Genomic DNA, 25,767 nt, shown 5'->3' with positions numbered 1-25,767 from the left:
TTTAAGCTTCCATGATCCTAATAAATTTAATAATAAAAAAAAAAATATATATATATATATATATATACACGTGCACACACACACACACTGTATACTATGCACATGGTGGGATGCAAAAGTTTGGGCACCCCGATAATTATTAAGATTTTCTTTTGTAAACCACCCATGTATGTAGGTCAACGTAGGTCAACTTATCAAACAAATTTTTAGTTCCAGAAATTAGTACTAAAGACTATCTAATCAGTAAAACACATGGGTGCCCAAATTCATGCAACGGCCTATTTTTTTTTCAGTAATTATTAAATACTTTCTGTTTATCCTATTAATTTCATTTCACTTCGCAAACATTACTGTGTTCATCTGCTATATATAAATATATGGCTAAAATATGTGTGCAATAATGTATTCATATATGAGTGGATAGTTTAAGCACAGTTTAAAATGCAGAGCTGGTGTATGCGAAAAGTCTGGTGGAGGCCAGCAGCGGCCCTAATGTGCAAAATGGTCATACGACCTGTATATAGGGGTGAAAGACAAATCAAGCAAACAAACTAGGAGCTGCCTCTTTTTTCTTATCCAACACCCACTCACCCCCGCCCAGCCCCTGCGGAGTACAAGGCCGCCATGGTGCACGGTCTTGTCATATGGTGGACTACAGTCTACCTCATTTAGAAAAATATGTTCTAAAATGTGATTTTTGAACATTCTCTGACAAAGAGTCAATGATATGCAGCGGGAAAAAAATTTCAATTCACTCGTTCTTCATTTATTTGGTCGCCAACACACACACATAAAACACTGTGCCGCGCATCAGCCCGGAAAACACTTGTGTGCTCACTCTGAAAGAACTTGAAGCCGCCGCTCTGACCAGGAGCTTTGACAGTTCACTTTTGTTGCCAGGCTGTACACATCCGTCTCTACACTGAAAGGGAGAAAAATTTAATCCAATTAAAATCAGACAAATTTTAACAAGTTAAAGAGAAAAACCTTGCAATATTATTTCCATTGGCATTAATGTTTGTTTCAGGTCGCAGTGGGTATTTTCCATACAATTATCATGTGATAGCTAAAGCGTCAAAAGAGTTTTGTCGTCACGATAATGGATTTTTTTCTGTTTGTTTCTACCTGGTAGATATTGGATGTGAAAGAAGACAATAACACATACGCCTGATGCAAAAGTGAACACAATCCTTTGAAATATTTCTTTGATTTAAAAATCAGACCAAGAGAAAACATAACAAAACTTTTTTCCACTATTAATGTGACCTATAAAACATCTCATTTGAAAAAAAAAGTGTATTGTTTTTGAGAAAAGAAATAAAAATAAACAAATGAAATAATGTAGTTGCACATCTTAAAACTGGGTTTGTGGCTGTGTATGAAACAAACCAGTCAACCTATGGTAATGTTTTTTGTTGTTGTTTTTTTTGTTTTTTTTTTTGTCTTTTTTTTTTTTTTTAACCCAACTGAGTTGTACAGTTTTTGTTGTGGTGAAAACGTTTTGATTTATAAGTTTTTATGTCTCTGGGGATTTTCTTTACACCAATTAAACGGCAATTTGAATGAAGGTCTGAAGAGTATAGCACCAACACAGTTGGAAAATAAAATCTACATCATTCGATTTTAACTCAAATAGAACTTCAGTTATTTGCAATAATAAACACATTCTCTAGTTTGAAGATTTAACTTTTGCCTTTAATCATATCTGATAAATTCACATAATTATGACCTAAATATACTTTATAGGTAAGGGTGTAACGGTACATGTATTTGTATTGAACCGTTTCGGTAGGTGGTGCTCGGTTTGGAACGGAGGCGTACCGAACGAGTTTCTGACGTAATGTAACCCTTACTTTTCGAGGCTGTCAGTCGATCGGGTTACAGTTTCTTTCTGTAGATAATATTTCTCCGTCTTCTCTACTATAATGAGGACCAACACGTTAGGACAGTATAACCCAGAAACGTCAACGGCGTGACAACGTGTCCGCCACGAGAATGCAGTGAAACGCGGGCGTTAAAGTCAATCAGCCAATGCACACCAGTCACAGTGCGGCTGCGTGTTAGACGTGTCCCAGATGCGGCTCAACACGACGCACGCGAAAAGAACGGCAGAGTTTATTATTTGACGCAAGACTCGACCCTCCTGCGTCAATACTACTACCAGTAGCTAGGATCGGGCAGACTGGAAGTCACTCGTGTAAATCGTGGATCCGGTCGATTTTCAAACTAATATGCAATTGTAACCCACTTTTTGAGTCCATCAGATCTCTTGAGTGGTAGATTGGGGCACAGCTGACTTGTCTTTGTTAATTTACCACTGTGTTCTCTGCTATAATAACCTACACGACCCCGTGTTCAATACAAAACCCTCCTACCACAACAAAACAAGTAGGAATTAATATTCACATAGGAACTAAAGTTATACAACATAAAATATAGAATATAAATAAATACTACATCACATTTGTAAAATATAAACACATAATAAACTAAATAATAGCCCATTTAAGTAAAATAAATTGAAATAAGCTAAAGCACCTATAAATAAATAATAATACACAGATCCTGCTTACACAATTTATTAATTTCTGTGTGGCGCTTTAACTTGAGAAAATCCACCAATTAAGCTTTGGAAAACTGTTCATAAGAAAAAAAAAAGATTCATTGAGGCATTTCATTTGTAAAATACATGTTAAAACCTTTGTCATTGGGATTGCTTTTCTCTTTAGCACAGGACTTCTTTTTTCTTCTTTCTTTCAGAAAGAAAGCTGACCAATACGCGGAGTCTGAAAGGCAAATTGTTGTTGGATTATCTTTAAATACCCGCTACTTTTTGAGCAGAATTCAAGCTTTGTATAGGCTAATGTTTCTATTGTTGAAAGGTGTGAAATAAACAACTAGCACATTTATATTTTGCATTTTGTTTTCTTACTGTACTGACAATGAACCGAACCGTGACCTCAAAACCGAGGTACGTACCGAACCCAGAATTTTGTGTACCGTTACACCCCTATTTATAGGTCTTCTTCTGTGGGAATGGCAATTTATATTTACCTTTTGCTGTATTAAAATCCTGATGCTTACTGGTTCCTTACGGGCAAAAAATATTGCTCTCTGTCAGTATGTCACCAAAATCGAAATGTACTGACTTTCAAAGTTTATTATTGATATATTGATAATTGTAATTTGTGCCCTTATCAAACTGTCTCCTGTTTTTGTGCAGATGGGCATTTTTGCCGACCTTTTGCTTCCATAAGGAAAAAAAACAAGTCTTGCTGGGCCATACAGGTAAATCATCCAACTAAAAATGTTGGTTTTCTCAACTTCACCCCGAACCTTGAATTAAAAAAAATATTAGAAGGGATTTAGAAAAACTACTTTCATCAGAAATAAATAATATTTTACCGTGATTCCTTGTATCCTTCTTGCAGGCTAGGAAATTCATATGATTGGGTAATGCTTGTAGGTGATGTGGGAACAAGCTTTTTTATCCCTGTCTGCTGCTTGAATGACAGGCTTGACTGTGCAGTACTTGTGGCAGGCCCAACTTTGTGCTCTGCACTGCAGAAGTGATGATTCTGTTCTGAATTGGCCAGATTGATTTGAATTCTTTGCGTACGGATTCCTATTGCCTTTTTCCTACTACATCCTGATTTGGAATTCAGAGGAGGACAAGGCAAATGTGTGTTGTCACAGTAAAGGTTATCTGCATCTGTTGACACAGAGTTAAGATTGTCTGAAATGACAGGTCAGAAAACCAGCAAAATTATTAGCCACTCTCGACTAACAGCTACAGCAGGGGTCGGGAACCTATGGCTCACGAGCCAGATTCGGCTCTTTTGACAGCTGCATCTGGCTCGCAGACAAACCTTTAATTCTTTAAAAAACAAAACAAAAAAAAAGTTTCGTTATAATCCTTTGCACATTGCGCAAAACTTTAACGGTCACACGCTGGTGTTCTCCAGTACTGAGCAGACGTGACTTTTGCGGCATATGTTAACTTTTTTAATGCTCCGGCAACACTACTACACTTTGCACTAGATATCATCAAATAGCAACCTAGATGTGCTACGTTAAGCCCTCCTCCAACTCCCATGCCATTGGCTGCGTGAGCCCTGGGTGATCATGGGACACGTAGTCCATATACTACAACCGGCGACTAGAAAGCCGGTTCGCAGTAATTTTAGTGGAAATTGGCAAACATACATGTCGTTATGTCTATCTAGCCATTTATCTATCTATCAATCGCATAGGCAACACAGATGAGGCAGAGACACTGTTCAAGTGAGGTTGCCTTATTTTGTTGTCGAAAATAGTGGCCTATGTGCGCGAGATCAGAAAGTAAACTTTTCTCGTTTTCAGTTTCGTTTTCCGCGTTGTCATCTAATTTCAGAAACCCTTTTGAGAAGATGGCAAAAAGAAAAAAAGACGAGGAGCATCGTACTTTTCAGCGGGACATAAGGACATAAATGTGGCACCGTTTTTTCTCTCGCTTTGTATGAGTCAACGGACGTAAACTATTTATAGCAGCGTGATTGCAAGGTTTTGACTATGAAAGGGACAATAAGAGGGGAGGATTTATTCAGGTCCTTCACTGAGTTCGGTAAAGAAAAAAATCTACCGATGGATAAAATTTATTTCGGTGTGCACTGATGGTGCTCAGTGCATAATGCTTCTCAACATCTGCATGAAGCTTAAGCCAAGTATCAACCAGACTACAAAGCCGTCAGCAAAACCATGCAGCACGCAAAGTCGCATTAATGGTAAGAAACACTCATCATTGATTAGCAACAGTATAACTATGTTATTAAAAAGAATTCCGAGACTTATTGGTACGTTAAAAGTGTTGAAATTACACAAAACGCACACATTACTTTTATTTTTAGCTTTAAACATGTTGTACGGCTCTCACGGAATTACATTTAAAAATATGTGGTGCTCATGGCTCTCTCAGCCAAAAAGGTTCCAGACCCGAGCTACAGTATGCATCACAAAGTTCAACTTTCATCACTGATGTAACGTTTTTGATTTTATGATTTAAAAAAGGAAAAATCATGTTCATTCTGATTTTTTTACCTGTGCAAATAGACTTGCCAGATGAATTAGAGGAGCTTGTGTCTAGGCTCGTCTCACTACGTTCTTCATTACAACTGTCACTGCTCGAGTTATCAAATCCTTCTCCTTCATCGTCATCATCAGCCTCCTCGTTCTCGTTGCAATGCTGAACAACAAGTATCTGCGGTAGTCTATCGCTTTGTATTTCTTGGAGACGCCTGGAAGAGATGTGTGCGACTTGAATATGCAGAAGTCAAATAAAGCCGATTCATTTAAGATCATATATTATTTAACTCACACGATACATTGATATGCACAAAGTAACACTCCAGAAAAAATGCAAATAGATGGATAAGATGGCGTCAAGCATGACCTCTGTTTTTGTTTATGCCCAAGTTATTGGACAAGCCAGGTTCTTTCACACTTCACTTGTCAAATCATGCCGTCTCTGAATTGGAATCTTGCAGATTTGAATCTATTGTCAAATACGGGCTCTTTGCACAGAACACCGTTTAGCTGTTCCTTCTTCTTGGGTTGTGTTACCTCCCATTGCTTCATATTCTGGAGTTTCCAGCCAAGTTTCAGCCTCATAAAAATCACCTCCCACCCCCAATAGCAACACAAAAAAATGAATGAATATATATTTTAACATATTTTTAAGCAGTCATGGATTTCCCAGCAACATTAAACTCAATAGTGATCGATTGTACAGTATATGCTTTGTGATGTACCGCATCACTGAAAAAAATAACTAGTGGATTTAGTTGATAAAATCATTGTAGCAATTTGCGCTTACTTTTATTAAGTAAATTTTATTGCTTGTGAACTGAACTTAATATTGCAAGCAGTAAAATATACTTAATAAAAGCAACAATTTGTATTAACTTGCTATTTTGACATCTTTGACAAGTGCAAATTGTTACAATGACCTTATCAAGTAAATCCACCAGTTATTTTTTTTCAGTGCACAGAGCGTAATTACATTAAACTGTGGGGGGATTGCCTGGTTGTGCGGCCGCTCCTCTGTCCTCTCCTCCTCTGGTCTGGACGCCGCCCCTTCTATTCCATTTACCTGGAAGCGCTACATCTATGTGATCCCCTACCAATTGGACTCCTTCCTGGCCTACCTCCTATTTAAGGAGATTATCTGCATTGGCGTAAGGTTCAGCCCTTCCATCAGCCTGCACCATGGCCACCTCGTGACACGAGAGACGCCCGCTTGGTGTTTTAGCCTTATTTTTGGTGTAAATAAACACTGTCGTTTAAACCATTAGCTCTCGTCATCTATTTAAGAGCCAGGTACGAGACAAAATCAAAAGTCAAAGCAGACTGAACAAAGAGGATCCCAAAACTGAAAATGAATATTACACATTTGGATTGCAAAAATTCCATGTGCGCTTGTAAAATAAAATTAAATAATAAATAGAATGGTGATGAAACTAAAAGGACAGGAAGAGGCTTGAGCCGACGTCTCATCCAGAACTACTAAACAGAATAATTATTTCATTGATTAAAATTGTAACATTTCACTATATTTATAGACAAGTTTCCCGAGGTACTTCCGCTTTACTTCCCTATACCTGCCTACCATTTCCGTTACCGATTATTTTACCATTGACTTCAATGGCACTGGAGTAGCATCACTCACTAAAACCACTGAAAAAACACGATTTGGAAATACCGCATTCTTCTGCCATCTCGACATGGGAAGACACCATAAAAAAGTGGCCGAGGGTGACCACAAATAAAATGTTATCGTATTTTATTGACTCTATGGCTGTGGGTGGAAACGCCATCAGGAAGCTCTGAGGCATACCAGTACACCGGGTGTTCGTGTAGTCATGCTGCTGCTGTGTTATGGAAGGTATCTTCTCCAAAAATATGAAACCTAAAATCTGGCGCATGAAACAACTTGTTGCCTTTGCTATAAATATTATGATAATGATTGTAATTATGAAGTTTAATAATTTTTACTAGAACTACTGCTGCTGCTGCTAGCCTGAAGCCTGTTGGCGCCGCATAAATCCAAGTGTTACAAGTTTTTGTTCGTTTGTTTGCTGCTGGAAAACGCTGTTAGGCAAGGGATGACTACTTGTATGTTGATGGACATATATCAAGACTACGTGCGTTCTACTTTAAAGAATGACGGCTCGACTCCTGGGGGCTGCCGAGAGAGAGGCAGGGCTTGGACAGATGGTGGTTCGCAGAGATCGCTGAGGTCCAACTACGAATTTTTTAAACTCCAGCATCTTTAAGATATGCTATTGGAGCAGGAATTACCGAGGACAGCGGGAGAAAGCCCATATGAATGCCGCCGAGGGTCTCGTAATGTCGGGTGAAAGATTAGAGAAGCTCCCTTAACCTCTGTTGTCAGATAACACATTCCTCGTATTGACCTGTTTTGCACATGCATCAATCGTTTTAAATAAAACAAGAACTCAAATCACGTTGTCCAAATGTTTTTTATTGCGACCATTATCTGCAATGAAAAAGAATTACATACTATTTTTTTTTAATTATATGTACAGTAGTGGTCAAAAGTTTACATACACTTGTGAAGAACATAATGTCATGGCTCTCTTGAGTTTCCAGTTATTTCTACAACTCTGATTTTTCTCTGATAGAATGATTGGAACAGATACTTCTTTGTCACAAAAAAACATTCATGAAGTTTGGTTCTTTTATGACGTTATTATGGGTGAACAGAAAAAAAGTGATCAAATCTGCTGGGTCAAAAATATACATACAGCAGCGCTAATATTTGGTAACATGTCCCTTGGCCATTTTCACTTCAATTAGGCGCTTCTGGTAGCCATACACAAGCTTCTGGCAAGCTTCTGGTTGAATCTTTGACCACTCCTCTTGACAGAATTGGTGCAGTTCAGTTAAATTTGATGGCTTTCTGACATGCACTTGTTTCTTCAGCATTGTCCACAAGTTCTCAATGGGGTTTAAGTCAGGACTTTGGGAAGGCCATTCGAAAACCTTAATTCTAGCCTGATTTAGCCATTCCATTACCACTTTTGATGTGTGTTTGGGGTCATTGTCCTGTTGGAACACCCAACTGCGCCCAAGACCCAATCTTCGGGCTGATGACGTTAGGTTATCTTGAAGCATTTGAAGGTAATCCTCCTTCTTCATTATCCCATTTACTCTCTGTAAAGCAAAACAGCCCCACAGCATAATACTACCATCACCGTGCTTGACGGTAGGCATGGTGTACTTGGGGTTAAAGGCCTCACCTTTTCTCCTCCAAACATATTGCTGGGCATTGTGGCCAAACAGCTCGATTTTTGTTTCGTCTGACCACAGAACTTTCCTCCAGAAGGTCTTATCTTTGTCCATGTGATCAGCAGCAAACTTCAGTCGAGCCTTAAGGTGCCGCTTTTGGAGCAAGGGCTTCCTTCTTGCACGGCAGCCTCTCAGTCCATGGAGATGCAAAACACGCTTGACTGTGGACACTGACACCTGTGTTCCAGCAGCTTCTAATTCTTGACAGATCGGCTTTTTGGTGATTCTCCGTTGAATCTTCACCCTCCTGACCAATTTTCTCTCAGCAGCAGGTGATAGCTTGCGTTTTCTTCCTGATCGTGGCAGTGACAAAACAGTGCCATGCACTTTATACTTACAAACAATTGTTTGCACTGTTGCTCTTGGGACCTGCAGCTGCTTTGAAATGGCTCCAAGTGACTTTCCTGACTTGTTCAAGTCAATGATTCGCTTTTTCAGATCCATGTATGTATATTTTTGACCCAGCAGATTTGATCACTTTTTCTGTTAACCCATAATAAAGTCATAAAAGAACCAAACTTCATAAATGTTTTTTGTGACAAAGAAGTATCTGTTCCAATCACTCTATCGGAGAAAAATCTGAGTTGTAGAAATAACTGGAAACTCAAGACAGCCATGACATTATGTTCTTCACAAGTGTATGTAAACTTTTGACCACAACTGTACATACCTTGTAGTATTTCCTTGTAACAACAAAATCCGTGTCAGCCCATCTGCATTCGGCAAATGTAACATAATGTGTAATTTCATCTCATATTGGTCACTCAAGTGGCTGTCGTATCAATCTATACCTCACGTCACACAGGCTGACCGGTTGTTCTAATTTTGTCCACGAATGATCAACGAAGTGATAAGAACAATTATTCAATATCATCTACGTCTCATCAACTTCGTGCTGAATCCATTTATGGAGATTCAGTGAGTTCCTCTGCTTCAATTTTGCAGTTTTAACTTGAATACTGCTTACTTCAACTGTAATTCATGTAGTTTTTTCTGACCGGAAGTTAGAGGCAGACATTGTCCAAGATGGCGGCACCCATATTTCGCTCAGGAAACTTGTCTATATGAGTTTCATTATTTATGTTAGATTTTAAAATTAGTTGTCTCCATCTAATAAATATTGGGTTTTATACCTGTCATGCGTCTCCCTCCAAGCTCTAAGTTCAGCAAGCACATCACCACTGTCTTTGCCTTCTATGTCTTGAGGGTCATACATGTGTTCTGGTACATATATGGACAAGTCACGGGGGGTAAAGGTTGGCATGGAAGGTGCTGTCTGTTAACAAAAATAAATATGATTACAGTAAGACAAAGCATTATGTTAATACCACTGGGTAAGTACAAGAAATAATGTAGTTGCACAATCTTGGCCACCCTACAACTGAAGATGTGGCTGTGTTCAGTATCAACCAGTCAACTAAATGCTTTTTTGAATATAAATTTTAAAAAAAAAACTGACTTTTGGAGCGATGTGAAGACTTCATATATGCTCTACAGTTGAAAAATAAACTTTTCACTCCTTTGAGCCTGTCTCTTCCTCATCCTCTGTCCTTTACAGGCTCCTGACCGTTGCCGCTACCCATCTCACTCGGTGCGGCGGTGGGACCTCCAATGGTTTTCGGCAGCAGGGGTGGGATTTGGTGCCTCTGGCAGAAGGGGCATTTTGTCCCCGGTTGCCAGGGCATATACGGGGTTACTTGTCAAAATGCTGGGGTGGGATTCCAGGCGGCCACTTCTTTCCCTATTATACTTCCTTTGCTTCTTGTACTCCTGACTCATCACAACTCACAGGTGATTTGTCCCAAGCCCGGATTACCCACTATACATTACTAACATTGTTTGCAAACTCACCTGACCGTATCGCACTCTTATCTTACTTATCTTCCCCTAACTCCATTTTTGCTCACCTTTTGCTTGAGTAAATCCTAATGCGTACTATTGTTGGTTCCATATGGGGGTGGGGGGTTGCTGGACCATAGCCTACCGGAATGTCAATCCAGAAATGTTTCAGTTCTCAACTTTACAAAAAATAACAAAAAAAGTAAAAAATAAAATTAAAAATGTTGTGTAAAGAGACTTCGGGATTTTAAAAAAAGCTGAGCTGCACATTCGCTAAAATACACTAAATAATAATAGCCAGTAGACTACTACTGTCAAATATGGCAACCATAGTTGCAGCTCAACTGCTTCTCACAGCAAAATGCGATTTCACATAAAAATGAAATATACCTTATCATGACATGCCACCTACCCTCAACTTTTCACGTCTTGCCCGTATTGCCTTTGCAGGGTTTCCACAAAACAGAATCTTGCCAGCTCCTGCACACAGCATATAAACAGAATACATTCATTTATTTTCCATGCCGCTTAATCTCACAAGTCGTCGCGAGGGCACTGGAGCCTATCCTAGCTAACTATAGACCCTACTCACCTACGTCACAAAATGACGTGTCGCTGTATCCGGCCGCCATATTGTCCGTCATTTTTAAGCCCTATTCTCTCAATGGTTTCAATTAGTCGTGCAATTTATAGAGCAATTCATGGAAGCCCCGGTGTTATCTGACGCTGTAAACTCATTGGATGCGTTGCATAAAAGGCGTTATATGGAAAAGCTTGTTTATCCATTCGCCAGATCCATATTTGATGCCTAAATCGATGTTTTTCGACCCGCTGTCTTCGCCGTCTCTGCCTGACATCTGCTACCCTGATATTTACAACTATCTTGTCCACACAAAATCAGCCTATTCTCACGAAAGTTTGAAAAACTTTAAGAGCTTGGAGGCTTATAAATACTTCGTTGCTGGTTGGGTGAAACAGGTCCTCGTCCACGAAAATTCGGCAGGAACCTATCTTGTGCTCGGGAAGGTGAGTTACGAAATTTTCAATTCAAAATCTTTTGTTCTTGCTAATATCCACTGTCAAGTCTAATGTATTTCATGTCATTTGTCAATGGAGCTAGGGCTTTTAATGTTTATATGGTTTAGCGATAGCACTCTCACTACATACATATATAATATGTAATAAATATGAAGTGCGATAGCACTACTCCAGATTGTCCCGAGTTGAATTTATTTTTTGGCTTTTGACCTCAATAGCGAAATTGTAAATTAATTGTATGACAACTGTCTTATTATCCCCTTATAATTATATATTTTCAGGTAGTTCATTCACAACGTCTGAGTGTATGTTGTCGGCGATTAGCCTAGCAATGATCTTAATTGTGGTTGTCAGCCCAAAACCCCCCTAAATATATATTAAATGCATCTTACCAGATATAAAATGACTACTACATAATCTGTGGTAATCGTTTGGAGCCCAGTTTTCTAGTCGAATTGCAGCAGTCCATCTCGCTCTCCTCTCCGGGTTTCTCGGAATACGGTAGAACTTCAAGTCTCTCCGTCTATCTTCTCTGTTATTGCAACCGACCGCCACACACGCCTTCACCATTTTGATTATTAATGTTAACGAGCAGAAAAACACGCCATAATAGGAGGAATTTACGTAGCGGTAATGCGTCAACACGACGAGTTGACGGACAATATGGCGCGGGGGCGTGGTTGCGACGTCATGTGAGTAGGGTCTATGGGCAGGAGGCAGGGTACACCCTGAATTGGTTGCCAGCCAATCACAGGGCACACTTAGACAAACAACCTTTCACACTCAGTCACACTTATGGAGAATTTGGAGTGTCCAATCTGCCTACCATGCATGTTTTTGGGATGTGGGAGGAAACCGCAGTACACAGAGAAAACCCACGTGGGGTAGCGTTTGAAGGAAGTGGTCCCTTAGGGTTGACTTGGATTCTTAATGTGCAAAGAATCTTTTTTTTATTTTATTTTATTGTTGTTTTTTTTTTTACTTGCGTTTCCCGGTTCATGTGTTTGCTCCGTCAACGATGATTTGAGTGCCTTGTAAAGCCCTTGCACATAGATCAGGAACATTCCGCACAATGCTAGGTGGAGGAATTTTTGTGTTAAATGTGTTTTTGTGTCCGTTTTTTTCAATCGTTCACACTCGTAATTTCGTAGGTGTTAGCTTGTTTTTGTTTTTTTTAATCGGCTATGACTGTTAGCATCTAATCAAAATAATAAATTTGAACAGTGAATGTAGTGGTTTGAAATGAGATAGGGTGGCAATGTTCATTATAATTTGTTTAGAGTTAAATAATGCGGTTTAATGCTTAATAAATGTAACATATTAATGTTTTTTATGTGTTGTATGTATTTATGTGTTTTTTAAGGTATGCTCATAAATGTTGTCTGCATGTTATTCACCAGATACTTAATTTGTGTACATGTATGCAAACCTGCACACGACCCCAAAAAAGTAGTTGAGTTCATCTCCTGTGCTCTCTAACCCCTAGCCCCTGCAGTGGTCAACACGTCTGAGCCAACTAGTCACAAGTAGAATCTTCCACACTTTATTATTTCTACAATATGTTATTAATGCTTGGGATGTTAGACTAATATTCACTTGCACATATGTATTGCTGGTTTGATAGGCTTAATAAATGTAACATTCTTAGCAAATACTGTGTTTTGGTTGTTGGGTTGTGCTAAGTACACTTCATGCGCCGTATTATGTGGGTCAATCATTTTTGCTTTTTTGCGACTGGGTTTTTTTTTATTTGGGGGGGGCGCCAAATTGTCTTGTCGCCCTGGGCACCATGTGGGCTAAGAATGCCACTGCCTGTTTTTTTGACTGTAATGGTAAAAGCCAATTAGAAGAAAACAAGTCAATTAAAAAATCCTTCATTTAAAAAAAAACATTAGGATATGTAACCATGTGTCAGGGTGCTGCTGTCTTCTTCGACTTCACTAAAGTCTGAATCCACAGAGCAAGGTGTGGAGACTGGGAAGGAAAGAAACCCAGATGAAGTTGCTGATGTAGGTCTGGAACCAGTTGTGCTTGCTGATGAGAGGTGCTGAGAAGTGGAGGAAGCGCGCCTGGCTGTAGTCGGCCGGCTGTATGCACCATTTGCTTCAGCTGCTACATACAAGAATAAGAGGTTCATTAAAAACCCCATATAGACCTTTTCTTTCAGGTGTGTCCACAACACAAAAGTATGCGTACGGTCTTCAGTCACTGCTGGAGAGGAATTCCTGAGACAGTTTCGGAGAATAGCCCAGTCTTCCCACAGGGTGCTGCTCGAACCCAACCTGCCATCCTCCACTCTTGCATTGTCAAGGTAACGTAGCTGTGGAACCAGCTCCCTCACTGCATCCCAATAATTATAGTCTGTCTGTTAGGGTGAGTAAAGAGAAGCAAAATAAATTAATGTGCCTGCATTTATGGGTTTGACACAGATACCATAGAACTTATTTAAATGGATAATTTAACCCCCCTCCCCTTTAAATAAATAAATAAATAAGGAAAAGCGGCATGGAAAATGAATGAATGAATGAATAAAACCTGATCAGGTTTGAAGTCAACATTTCGAAAGCTCCACAAAAACCACAGATATACTGTGCAGAGGAATAATACATGAGCCACCGGTAGCAACGGAAAAAGAAAGACAATGTGGCTTAGAAAAAAGATCGTAAAGTGATTGTGTGTGTGAGTTGGAAAGAGAGTTTGGCAAAGCCAAGAACCCCTCAGTTGCTACAAAGCACAAGCCTCATACAGATTCCGCTCAGCCTTTCCTTTCATTGCCCTAGTTTCCTAATCAATTCTCTGTTGGCGAGCATAAATAAACTCTCTTACAGTGGCCCCAAAACTTTCCACACTGTTATAAATTAGCACATGGCGGAAACTGTGCCCTAGACAAAACCTGCTGCAACAGTAACTGTTCAATGAAGAAGAGCCACCATAATACAATTCGATGAACTGTTGTAAAATGAAGTATGTGGTAAGCACATTATTCTGGTGGCTTTGACTGGGGTGTTTTGTTTTCCTCCAAAACACAAAAATCTGCAAAAGTAATGTAGACAACAACAACAAATAAAAACAGTCTAGACCACAAAATTTGGAAACATTTTTTTAAAGGGGGGGGGGGGGGGGCGCTTCTCAAAAAAAGTAACCTCTCCAAAATGATTTGTAACTATTGTATTAATGTTTCAAGTGACAATTTTCAGTTTAAATAGGCATATACAAACTTCCTTCTATTATTTTTCATTGTGTTTCATCTTTTAAATACAGTGGGGCAAATAAATATTTAGTCAACCACTAATTGTGCAAGATCTCCCACTTGAAAATATTAAAGAGGCCTGTAATTGTCAACATGGGCAAACCTCAACCATGAGAAACAGAATGTGAAACCCCCCCAGAAAATCACATTGTTTGATTTTAAAGAATTCATTTGCAAATCATGGTGAAAAATAGGTATTTGGGCAATACCAAAAGTTCATCTCAATACTTTGTTATGTACGCTTTGTTGGCAATAACGGAGGCCAAACTTTTTCTATAACTCTTCACAAGCTTTTCATACACTGTTGGTGGTATTTTGGCCCATTCCTCCATGCAGATCTCTTCTGGAGCAGTGCTGTTTTGGGGCTGTCGTTGGGCAACACGGACTTTCAACTCCCTCCACAGATTTTCTATGGGGTTGAGATCTGGAGACTGGCTAGGCCACTCCACGACCTTGAAATGCTTCTTACAAAACCACTCCTTTGTTGCCCTGGCTGTGTGTTTGGGATCATTGTCATGCTGAAAGACCCAGCCAAGTCTCATCTTCAATGCCCTTGCTGATGGAAGGAGATTTTCACTCAAAATCTATCGATACATGGCCCCATTCATTCTTTCCTTTACACAGATCAGTCGTCCTGGTCCCTTTGCTGAAAAACAGCCCCAAAGCATGATGTTTCCACCCCCATGCTTCACAGTAGGTATGGTGTTCTTCGGATGCAATTCAGTATTCTTTCTCCTCCAAACACGAGAACCTGTGTTTCTACCTGGTTTCATCTGACCATAACACATTCTCCCAGTCCTCTTCTGGATGATCCAAATGCTCTCTAGCGAACCGCAGATGGGACGGGCCTGGACGTGTACTGGCTTCAGCAGGGGCACACATCTGGCAGTGCAGGATTTGAGTCCCTGGCGGCACATTGTGTTACTGATAGTAGCCTTTCTTACTGTGGTCCCAGCTCCCCCCGTGTGGTTCTGGGATTTTTGCTCACCGTTCTTGTTATCATTTTGACGCCACGGGGTGAGATCTTGCATGGAGCCCCAGATCGAGGGAGATTATCAGTGGTCTTGTATGTCTTCCATCTTCCAATAATTGCTCCCACAGTTGATTTCTTTACACCAAGCATTTTGCCTATTGCAGATTCAGTCTTCCCAGCCTGGTGCAGGTCTACAATTTTGTCTCTGGTGTCCTTCGACAGCTCTTTGGTCTTGGCCATAGTGGAGTTTGGAGTGTGACTGATTGAAGTTGTGGACAGGTGTCTTTTATACTAATAATGAGTTAAAACAGGTGCCATTAATACAGGTAACGAGTGGAGCCTTGTTAGACCACGTTAGAAGAAGTTAGACCTCTTTGACAGCCAGAAATCTTGCTTTTTTTGTAGGTGAACAAATACATATTTTCCACTGTAATTTGGAAATAAATTCTTGAAAAATCAAACAATGTGATTTTCTTTTTTTTCCGCATTCTGTCTCTCATGGTTGAGGTTTACCCATTTCGACAATTACAGGCCTCTCTAATCTTTTCAAGTAGGAGAACTTGCACAATTGTGCAAATACTAAATACTTATTTGCCCCACTGTTCATGTATTTAAATCATCAATTCATTCATTAACCGTACCCCTAATCCTCATGTAAGTCATGGGGGTGCTGGAGCATATCCCAGCAGACTGTAGGCATGAAGCGGGGTATACCCTGAACTTTGTATTTAATTGAGTGATTATTTTGAGGAACACTAAAAGGGGGCAGCATACCTGAATTGGCACACATACCACACTACGACAATCACTGAGCTCCTGTAAAAAACATATTGACCTACTTGTGTGATAGTGGGGTTTGGCTGCAGACACACAGGGTTCCCTTCCAAGGTGAGACTCTGAAGTTTGCCACATAAACTGAGATATTGAACCTGGACAAGGTCATCCACTTCATTACCTTCCAGATCTAGCACCTCTAGGTTGTCGAGCATGCCAACCTGACTCAAATCCGACACTTTGTTAAAGGCCAAGTATAATTCCTGAAAATCAGAAGGTAAAACAGATTTTAAATACAATCAACAAAAACGGGAACATTTGAACTGTGAAATAAATACTTATTTTTAACTTAACAAATGCGTGATTTATGAACTATACCCTAAGAGATGAGAGAGACGAAATACCATCCAAATCTTGTAGGCAGCAGCAAGACATCCATAGAATCTGTAGATGGGATAGGGTGGTTCCCAGGTCTCTATAACCAAAAGAGCACATGTGAAATTATTTCAAATCATTGCTGTGAATAGCTGTCGCAGTAAAAGAAATTGAAATATGCTGTTAGACTTTGTGTACTGAAATCTAAACCCTATATTTTACAACCTGAAGGCCAATGAAGTTCAGCCTATAGCGTGCTGGAGCATACCAATGCTTGTTTATGACTTAACCTAAGTTGTTGTGGCTTTTGCTGTTTGAAATATCAATCCCAAAAAATAAATAAATAAAACTTGCAGCAATTTAAAGAGTGTATATTACATTTTTAAACTACCTTAAGCTATTTTAAAAGCCAAGCTCATTTTTACATCTCATAGAGAGAAAAAAAGAGATGAAAACTCAGTACTAAAAAATCCCCAAATATATGTTAATCATATCAGTTTATTCTGAAAAGCATTAACAGACAACACCACGCAAATAGGAGATTAGGTGATGCCCCAGACCATTTCAGACACTACACCTACAAAGTAAAATAAATCATTAACACAAAATGTATGATCTGAAACATTGATTGGTGTTTATTGAGCAAAGCAAGTCAGAAAATAGATTCCAAATCAGGTTGAAAATAGTTCGTCTCAATATGTCAGTTATTGTGTCAGTTCTACTCACCTTACAGATATGAGCACACTGTTGTTCATTTTGAGCAGCACCAGATTGGGCAAGTAAGAACCTAAAGAATGACATCACCTATTTACAATAAATATCAAATAAAATGACCATTTTAATGAATCTTATGAAGCTTTTCCACTTTAATTCCAAATGAGGTCAGGTGCTCACTTTATTATTTTGAATATCTTTCATACATAGTTTTTGTTATTGTTGCATAGTTACTTTATATTAAAACAGACATCCACATGACAAAGACTAGTCTTAATATGAAAGCAAAATTAAAAATTCCATAGAAAATACTATCGTGTTATTAGAATAGTTTGCTATTAGAACAATGCAATATTTAACCTGCAGATGCTCTAATGTGCTATATAACTCACCAAAGTTCCCAAGGCTGTATTCTGGAGATTGCACGCAGATTTCTAGTGAGGTTACCTGAGACAGCTGTTTTGTTCCGCAGAGCAGCTCCTGTGAATGGCAAGCATAACTTGGCAAAGTTGTCCAGATGTACTGTTGGTACTAGTATACAGGGACTTCTGGCTGTATAAAATCACCAGCCATTTTTAACCATACTTAAAACAATCCTCAATCGATTTTTATGGCACATTGTTTGTCATTGAGCTGACTTTTAGTTAAAGTGGGCTCAGTAGGGATACACAGAATAGTGTTTTTCAACCAATGTCTTATGAAAGATCATCATTGATAGCCCGGAAAGTGATCCATTTTACTGATGTCGTATTTTGTCCAACAAACAAACAAACAAACAAAAAGCAACATCTTTTATTCATAAATTATCAGTACCGCTCATCCTGATGAGGGTTACAGGCAGTGCTGCATGCAACCTACTCCAGTTGACTATGGAGAAGAGACAGGCTATACCCTGACTCAGGCCAGAAAAGTGAAAGGCAGAATAAGGATGTTCTTGTCCATTACAGTGTCTAAGGTACATTAAACACCTGCTGGCCTGATGGCACCTGCTGGTTGCCATCCTTGAAAATCGAGTGATTCTTTAAATTGGCAATTTCGTCTACTTGGAAATACTAGCTTTTATTGACCCTTTCCCTACAATACTATACTTCATAAAATCAAAAACCTTTTTTGTTTTTTTTTTACAAATTGTAAAACAAGATTCTTTCCGCTGGGATGCACCTGATGAGAACCAAGGGCGTAGGTTTGGTCTCAACATTGGTAGGCGCAATATAACAGCATAACCTATATGTACAATTTTTGTTGGGGACGGGACATTAACAAGGCCAAACAAATTGGTTTTAATGGGGGTCAGGGCTGTATTTCTCACGAATATGAACCTAATTAATTGATAGGCTAAACCGCTAAACGATCGATGCAAAAATGAATGTGTTTTGACTTATACTAACTTTCATGTGTAATGGTTTCCGGTGATGCACCATCATTCAATTCAAACCTTTATTTTCAAAAACCAATAAAGAAACATTTTGAAATCTTGCAGATTAAACACAATGAAAATAATTCACTTAATCGTGGTAGGGTCAATTCTTTCCTTACAACATATGGGAAGACAAGACAATTTAAATTACCTGTACAAATAAACTCATTATATTATGCATATACGGTTGCTTAAAGGTTGGTGGGGACAATTTGAGCATCCTGAAAAGTTGGTCGTGTTATGTCCTTACCGTCCCTATGCAAACCTATGCCCTTGGGTAAATGTAAGTCTGAACATAAAATAAATAATTCACTTAACAATGGTAGGGTGAATTCTGTCCTTACAACATATGGGAAGACAATCTAAATTACCTATGGCGGAAAACACAGACAAGGCTGAAAAAGCAGTTTCTGCTCTTGCACCCCTCTTTAAAATAAACTGCTGTATTTTAACACAAAAGAACTGTTGTGTTTGATAGAGGTGTGCATCGGCACTGCCCTCAAGATTCGATTCGATTACGATTCGGAGGGCCACGATTTGATTCGATCCAATTCGATTCGATTCAGAGGGTCACCATTCGATTCGGTTCGGTTCGATTCGGCAATGCATCGCGATGCATTAAAGCCTGGGATGCATTAAAATTCTAAAGCAAAGCATATTTTTCGTGAACCATGAGGCAACACAAGCGGTCAGACATTAAACAAATTTTTATTGGCTCTTGTGTCACTCCTGATTGAAGTCAGATGAAAATAGTATATATATATAAACAGATCACAGCATTTAATTAGTGCTTTCTTTTTTACACACAGTAGCAGCCTTTCACACAGTGCAACATCTGAACTCCTGTGCAAAATCAGTAATAACAGTCACTGTATTTTAGTCACAACGACCCATCAATAAAAATATTCAAGTAAATATTAAAGAAAACGACAAAGAAAATATTGTAGTGCTGCAGCATCTTTATCACAATAACAATCCAGGGAATTGATTGATATTTGAATATAAAGTAGCTCGCTCTACATTTGAGCCTAGATCTTGAGCCCGAACCTGAACCCAAAATGTCAATTTACGTTCGGGTCGGGTTGGATCGGGCCGGACTTCACTCCCGCTAACGTTTTTTTAAATAAATATATATTTGTATACTATAAGAATGTATTGATGTTAAACTAAGGAATACTTGTTATAAATAATAATAATATAAATAAATTGGATGAAACAGAGAGAAGGCGCTTTTGTAATCACAAACATGAGCCAGTGCGTTGTTTGCGCACATGAACGCCGTGGCCCCGCCCTCCTTTTAATCTTCCCCACCCGCTCTTGGCGCGCTCTCCGCGAGTCTGCAATGCTGCATCCTGGTATTTCCTTTTTGAATTTAAATATAGAGCCGCAAGAGGTGAAAAGCAAACTAAAGACGAGTTGATTGAAAAGGCAAGAATCCACGAGTGGTGTGTGGAAAGGATTTAAATTGATAGTGGAAGATGTTACAGAAAACTGTCGGCCTTGCCGAATTCAACAAATGTGGCGCTTTGCTCTCGTACGAGAGCAGAAAGACTGGCACATTTTAAAAACTGTACTGGCCTAAAAGATATTAGTCAAACATCGTTATTATCATTTATTTCAAGGGCGGCACCTCTTCGTGCTAAGCAGGACATCGTGGAGTTTGTGGTGTTCCTTAAAACGTCTTTATTTTGTTTCAGTGCTCCTTAAGGCAGGTTGTTCTTTTGTGTGTTCTGATGCGAGTCATTAAAATAAAGAATGTTATTTAAAAGTATTTAGTTTATTTTTCAATATGCTGCTGTTCCTCTCCTTGTAAGAGAGGCGCGTATAGTGAGCACAATATCCCACACAGAAATATATTTAACAAACCTTTCCAGCGTTATTTCATTGTGTAAATGCATTTATAATTATAATAAAAATATGTAGACTATTTAAACATCAAGAAAACTGCAACGTTTTTTTCTGCCAACTCGAAGAAATTGAAATAAATGTCTATTGCATTTTGCCGAGGAATGACGCATGAACTATCCACCTTATAGAACAGACACACAAATATAAACGATATAAATGTGTATTGAATATGCATCTTACAGTCTTGTTTATCTGGGAAAATTTGTTACAAAAGACAGGTTTTAATTTATCATTATGCACATAGGCAGGGGTGCACATAATTTTTTTGCCCAGGTACTCAGAGGAGGACCTGGAGATGTGACTTGGTCCTCATTGAGCTTGAGAGCCGACCCGCCTGATGCGATAAATTTATGACAAGCTTTACTTAGAGCCAATTAACTTCAATTAATTATATTAACAATTAATGCTGGATTAACATCAACTGGCACAACATAATTGCCATTACTTTGAAGTGAAATGTAAAGAAATAAAAAGCACCAATTCCAAATAAAGGGCATTATGCGGCTCCCAAATTAACTCCAAGCCTTTTTAAAAGTGGGATGTCCTCCTCATAAGACCTCATTGAACGTGCATGTTTAGCTTTGTAAAATTCGAGCAAAAACACGTTTGTCAGTGCATGTCGCTGTTCATTACCTTTATTCCGCCACCTGTCCATAGGGCGAGTGGGGTCCTGTTTGACATCGATAGTTTGCTTAATTGCCACATGCTCTCTGTTTTTTTCGTGCTTTTCAAAGTTTGGATGGCTGAAATTCTTTGACCCTACATAAATTGCGCTGCTCTTATCGGCGACATTGGGATTCTCACGGCACATTTTGTACCGCATTTCCGTGCGAGCATCATTTGCTTCTAGCCATGATACCCCTTGTAACCACTTTTCAGCAAAAGTCCTTTTTTTCGGTAGCTCCGGTGACGTCTCTGTTGTCTGTCTGTCTTTTGACGGGGGTGGGGGAACACGGAAGTAATTACTCAGTGTGGCCTGCCTCTTCGACATTTTGAGAAGTTATTTTCTCGTGTCCGCCGCAAATACAGTGGTCAGCCATCGGTACGCAAAAGCGTATGGAACCCGTTGAGGGCCAGCGCGTTTGTCTACTTCCAGTACGCATGCGGAACACTTATGTGCACCCCTGCACATAGGCATCGTCCCAGTTGTGATCACACAAAACGCAACCACGCATTGCATCCCCGCATTTGCTCCTCCTGCTGAGTCCTCACAAATAAAACGGGCTCGAGCCTACAAATAAAACGTAAAATTTCGGGCTCTCGGCCTTTAATACACGGGGCAGGGTCGGGTCGGGCTGGATTTTTTAGGCCCGAACTAAGCTCTAAGAGAGAGAGCAGAGAGATAGGACATAACATAACAATGGCTGAAGCGGAGAAAGTGGGAGCGAGAAAGATTATTGATGCACCTAACACATTAAAAGCAGACATCTGGAGACATTTTGGCTTCTACGAGGTTGGTGGGAAACTTGACCAGAGTTATGCGGTGTGTAAAAAATTAAACATGAGAATAATAATACAAATGGGGAAACCAAATCCATTGCATCACCGGAATTGCGCAGGGAAGATTTTTGAAAGTACTTATATATTTTAAAATGTGCTGAATCGATTCGGCTTGTTGCATCGAATCGAATCGTCCATGCCCCGCATCGGGATGCATCGCCGCATCGATTATTGTTGACACCCTTAGTGTTTGATTTGCACCCCTCTTTAAAATAAACTGCTGTATTTTAACCTAAAAGAACTGCTGTGTTAGATAGAACAATATGTCTATATGCTGTGTTGAAGGCAGTCTTTCAGGTCCTTCGCGTGTTCGTTTTCAATTCAGGTAAGACGGCTAGACTGGATTGCTAAATAAAAGACTGGAGGCAAGAGATCATTACTGTGCAGTTTTAATTTCAGAAATTTCTGGGTGTATTCAATGACAGAACAAAAGCTGTGTAGAGAAATGCACACTGAACAGAGAGCTCGGTGTTGCCTATATGCTGTACAGATAAGGAGGTGTGTCTGTTTGGCGATTAACTCATCTTACAAAATAGGTTATGAGCCTTGCTGGTTGGCAGTTAAAAGCCCATGATTATCTGAGGCAAAACTAACTGTCAGCAGTTTTCTGTGAAAAACAACTCCATTCCATGGGGTGGCGTGGCTCAGTGGTAGAGTAGTTGTCCCCCAACCCAGAGGTTGTGGGTTCGATTCTTCGCCCTGATGAACTCGCCTAAGTATCCTTGGGCAAGATACTGAACCCCACGTTGCTCCTGGTGCTGCGTCACCAGTAGGTGTATGGCGAGATAGTGTAAAGCGCTTTGAGTGCCTTGAAAGGTGCAAAAGCGCTATATAAGTTTAACACCATTTACCATTTATGGACATGATTGCATTAGGCTAGATGCCTACTGACTTCAGCTGCCATAGCATATTCAAGGCACATTAAGCCCCTAAACTATTTTAAATATGTCCGTTTTACCCTGGAAACCCCCGTTTACAGACGTCGCGCAACCACTTTTGTTCCAACCTAGCTATATAAAAATGTAGGTAATCGTATTTATTATTCGAAATTTTTGTTATTTTTAGCTTAGAATCATTAATTGATGTCTAATATTTTGTTTAAAAAACAAAAAAACTTTTAAACAAATTACATCACAATGAAAAAAATGGCGTCTGTAAAAAAGTCATGGATATCTACCTCATAACTATCGCTTAATTATTTTTTTTTTGTTTTTTTTTTGTTACTGTTGCATTTTCCCTGAAATGTTAATGATGATAAATAATCGATCCAAACAAAGAAAAATCGAAAAAACACATTTAAAAAGGTAAATATATCAAAACTAGGGCTGTCAAACGATTAAAATTTTTAATCGAGTTAATTACAGCTTAAAAATTAATTAATCGTAATTAATCGCAATTAATCGCAATTCAAACCATCTCTTAAATATGCCATATTTTTCTGTAAATTATTGTTGGAATGGAAAGATAAGACACACGACGGATATATACATACAATATACTGTACATAAGTACTGTATTTGTTTATTGTAACAATAAATCCACAAATGGCATTAACATTCTTTCTGTTAAAGTGATCCACGGATAGAAAGACTTGTAGTTCTTAAATGATAAATGTTATAGTTACAAGTTATAGTAATTTTATATTAAAACCCCTCTTCATGTTTTCGTTTTAATAAAATTTGTAAACTTTTCAATCAAAAGTAGAGCTAATATAATAAGAAGAATAAAAATAATAGTAATAATAATAATAGAGTGACCAAAGTCTTATGTTTTACGTGTATTTTGCATAGCTATTTTGATATGGAATGCCAGTTCATTTTGCATTATTGTTTAACTGTGTGTCAGAATAGGGCCTCATTACTATAGACTGAAGTGCTTTTCTTTTTGTGAACATTATTTTTTGGGGGAGAGATAGGAATATTATTTTTGTTGTGCTTTCACTATACGATACTTACAGTATCTGTACATATCTTACCCAAAATACAACAAGAGACACATAATTGCCACTAAAACAAAGAAAACTTACCGAAATATGTGTGGAGCACAAATAGCAATTTGCATTGCATTGTGAATACAGCACAAACGTCTCACAACTACTAATTCTCCCACGTTTAGAAGAAATAACATGAGTATGGAACGGCGCTGCCCCCAAGCGGCCGGTGGCATTCTCTTCACTCTTAATGTCATAAACGGCCTCATTGTAATAATCTGTTTGAGGCAATATGCAAGATGGTCATTCACCCAAGCGCCAGCAGAGGGCAGCAAAACTCCATAACAACAAGTGAGCGTTTCAGTGTACTGTCATTTAAATCTGAGCGGGACATCTGCGTTAATTGCGTCAAATATTTTACCGTGATTAATTTTAAAAAATAATTAACGCCCGTTAACGCGATAATATTGACAGCCCTGATCAAAACGAAAATCTCATCCACTATTTGATGACTGCGATTTCTGCATCGCAAACCTCTTTATATTACCATGTTTAGCCCATAAAATCCCCCCAAAATACTGCTGTGGCCATTCACAGCTTTGTCTTGACACTCGGTGATACATGCTACATGGAGTTTTTGGATCGAAACAAGGTAAGTACGCGATAATATGTCGTTAAAATCATGGCGTCTTTAATCATGCTCTTGCATGCTCTCACCTCCAGTTAGGGTTTTGCTGTTTATTTTATTTTTTCAAATGCCCTCCTGCTCAAAATTTTACTTCCCCTATAAAATTCAGATTTTAAGCTTTCCAATGATGTATCACACATGCATATTGGACAATTTTGAAATTTGGCCAAATTAGGAGTCTCAGAGCTGAACTTCAAGTCACCCGAGTGTTTTCCGCCCTATATAACTGAACTCATTTTATAATGCAAACAAGGTTGCTCAAAAGTTGGTGGGGACAATTTGAGCATCCTGAAAGTTGGTATTGTTATGTCCCTACCGTTCCTATGCTAATCTACGCCATTGATCAGAACATTGTCTTGGCACCTTCAATGCACTGAAATAACAATACTGCACCAACATTTTTGGCTGACCTTACCAGTCTTTCCTGAGACAGATAGAGCTCCATTGTAGTTTCGGTCTCCCCTTGGATTTTCCTGACAGGAGCTGGGTTAAATGGAGTTGATTCATCAATCACAGCCACCCGGACCCGACCAGAACCAGGCCGAACATCCCGTTTCACACACACATCACTCATTTTCTCTGCTAAAACCACCTATCTTGAAAACGTGTTGCAAAAAGGAGCCTCGCTTTCTTCCAAGTTTCATCTTTGTCTTGTGAAAAAGCTAATTCTGCCATGTTTTTCATCCAACGAGCGCCAATCGGTGCGGTCAAATGTTTGCTTGACAACCCCTCGCATTTTCCTGGATACGGTAACGACAGCTGCGTGGGAAATGTAGTTTGCGCAACCCACAAAACACGGAAGTCTTCTCATTGTATGCAAGTGGAGCGTAAATAGCGTAAAAGTTATGTACGTGTGTTTTGAATTCATGCAGCATTTTCCTTTAAAAAAACTAATAATCATCCCTGTCGTAAGTGAAGTACAGTGATGTTTGTATCTACAAACAACGAGTTGGTCATGCGCGCTCCCGCGAACAGTGCGCGCTGGTCCTGAATTCGGCTCGTGCACATCGGGGCG

The 25,767-nt window shown here is 39.2% G+C and overlaps 1 protein-coding gene across 3 annotated transcripts; it reads right to left on the bottom strand.

The window, feature by feature from the left end:
* On the bottom strand, positions 1–25,653 carry lrrc56 (leucine rich repeat containing 56). Of its 3 annotated transcripts, none has more exons than XM_057836216.1 (12): positions 25,168–25,653; positions 17,702–17,789; positions 17,322–17,382; positions 16,599–16,695; positions 16,286–16,483; positions 13,420–13,588; positions 13,129–13,332; positions 10,598–10,665; positions 9,480–9,622; positions 5,077–5,273; positions 3,406–3,736; positions 1–922 (listed from the first exon to the last, which is right to left on the bottom strand). In XM_057836216.1, exons 1-12 carry the CDS (start codon positions 25,324–25,326, stop codon positions 835–837), a joined length of 1,803 nt encoding a protein of 600 aa, XP_057692199.1. In that variant the 5' UTR covers positions 25,327–25,653; the 3' UTR covers positions 1–834. The 3 variants fall into 3 exon arrangements, with proteins under 3 accessions (XP_057692199.1, XP_057692198.1, XP_057692200.1); XM_057836215.1 differs by having other exon boundaries at positions 13,129–13,335; positions 25,168–25,651; XM_057836217.1 differs by having other exon boundaries at positions 3,406–3,712; positions 13,129–13,335; positions 25,168–25,650.
* Positions 25,654–25,767: the final 114 nt, after the last annotated feature.

Source organism: Corythoichthys intestinalis, chromosome 5 (assembly GCF_030265065.1).
Source record: "Corythoichthys intestinalis isolate RoL2023-P3 chromosome 5, ASM3026506v1, whole genome shotgun sequence".
NCBI lineage: Eukaryota > Metazoa > Chordata > Actinopteri > Syngnathiformes > Syngnathidae > Corythoichthys > Corythoichthys intestinalis.
The sequence above is the reverse complement of the archived record's forward strand: the minus strand, read 5'-3'. Positions and strand labels throughout refer to the sequence as shown.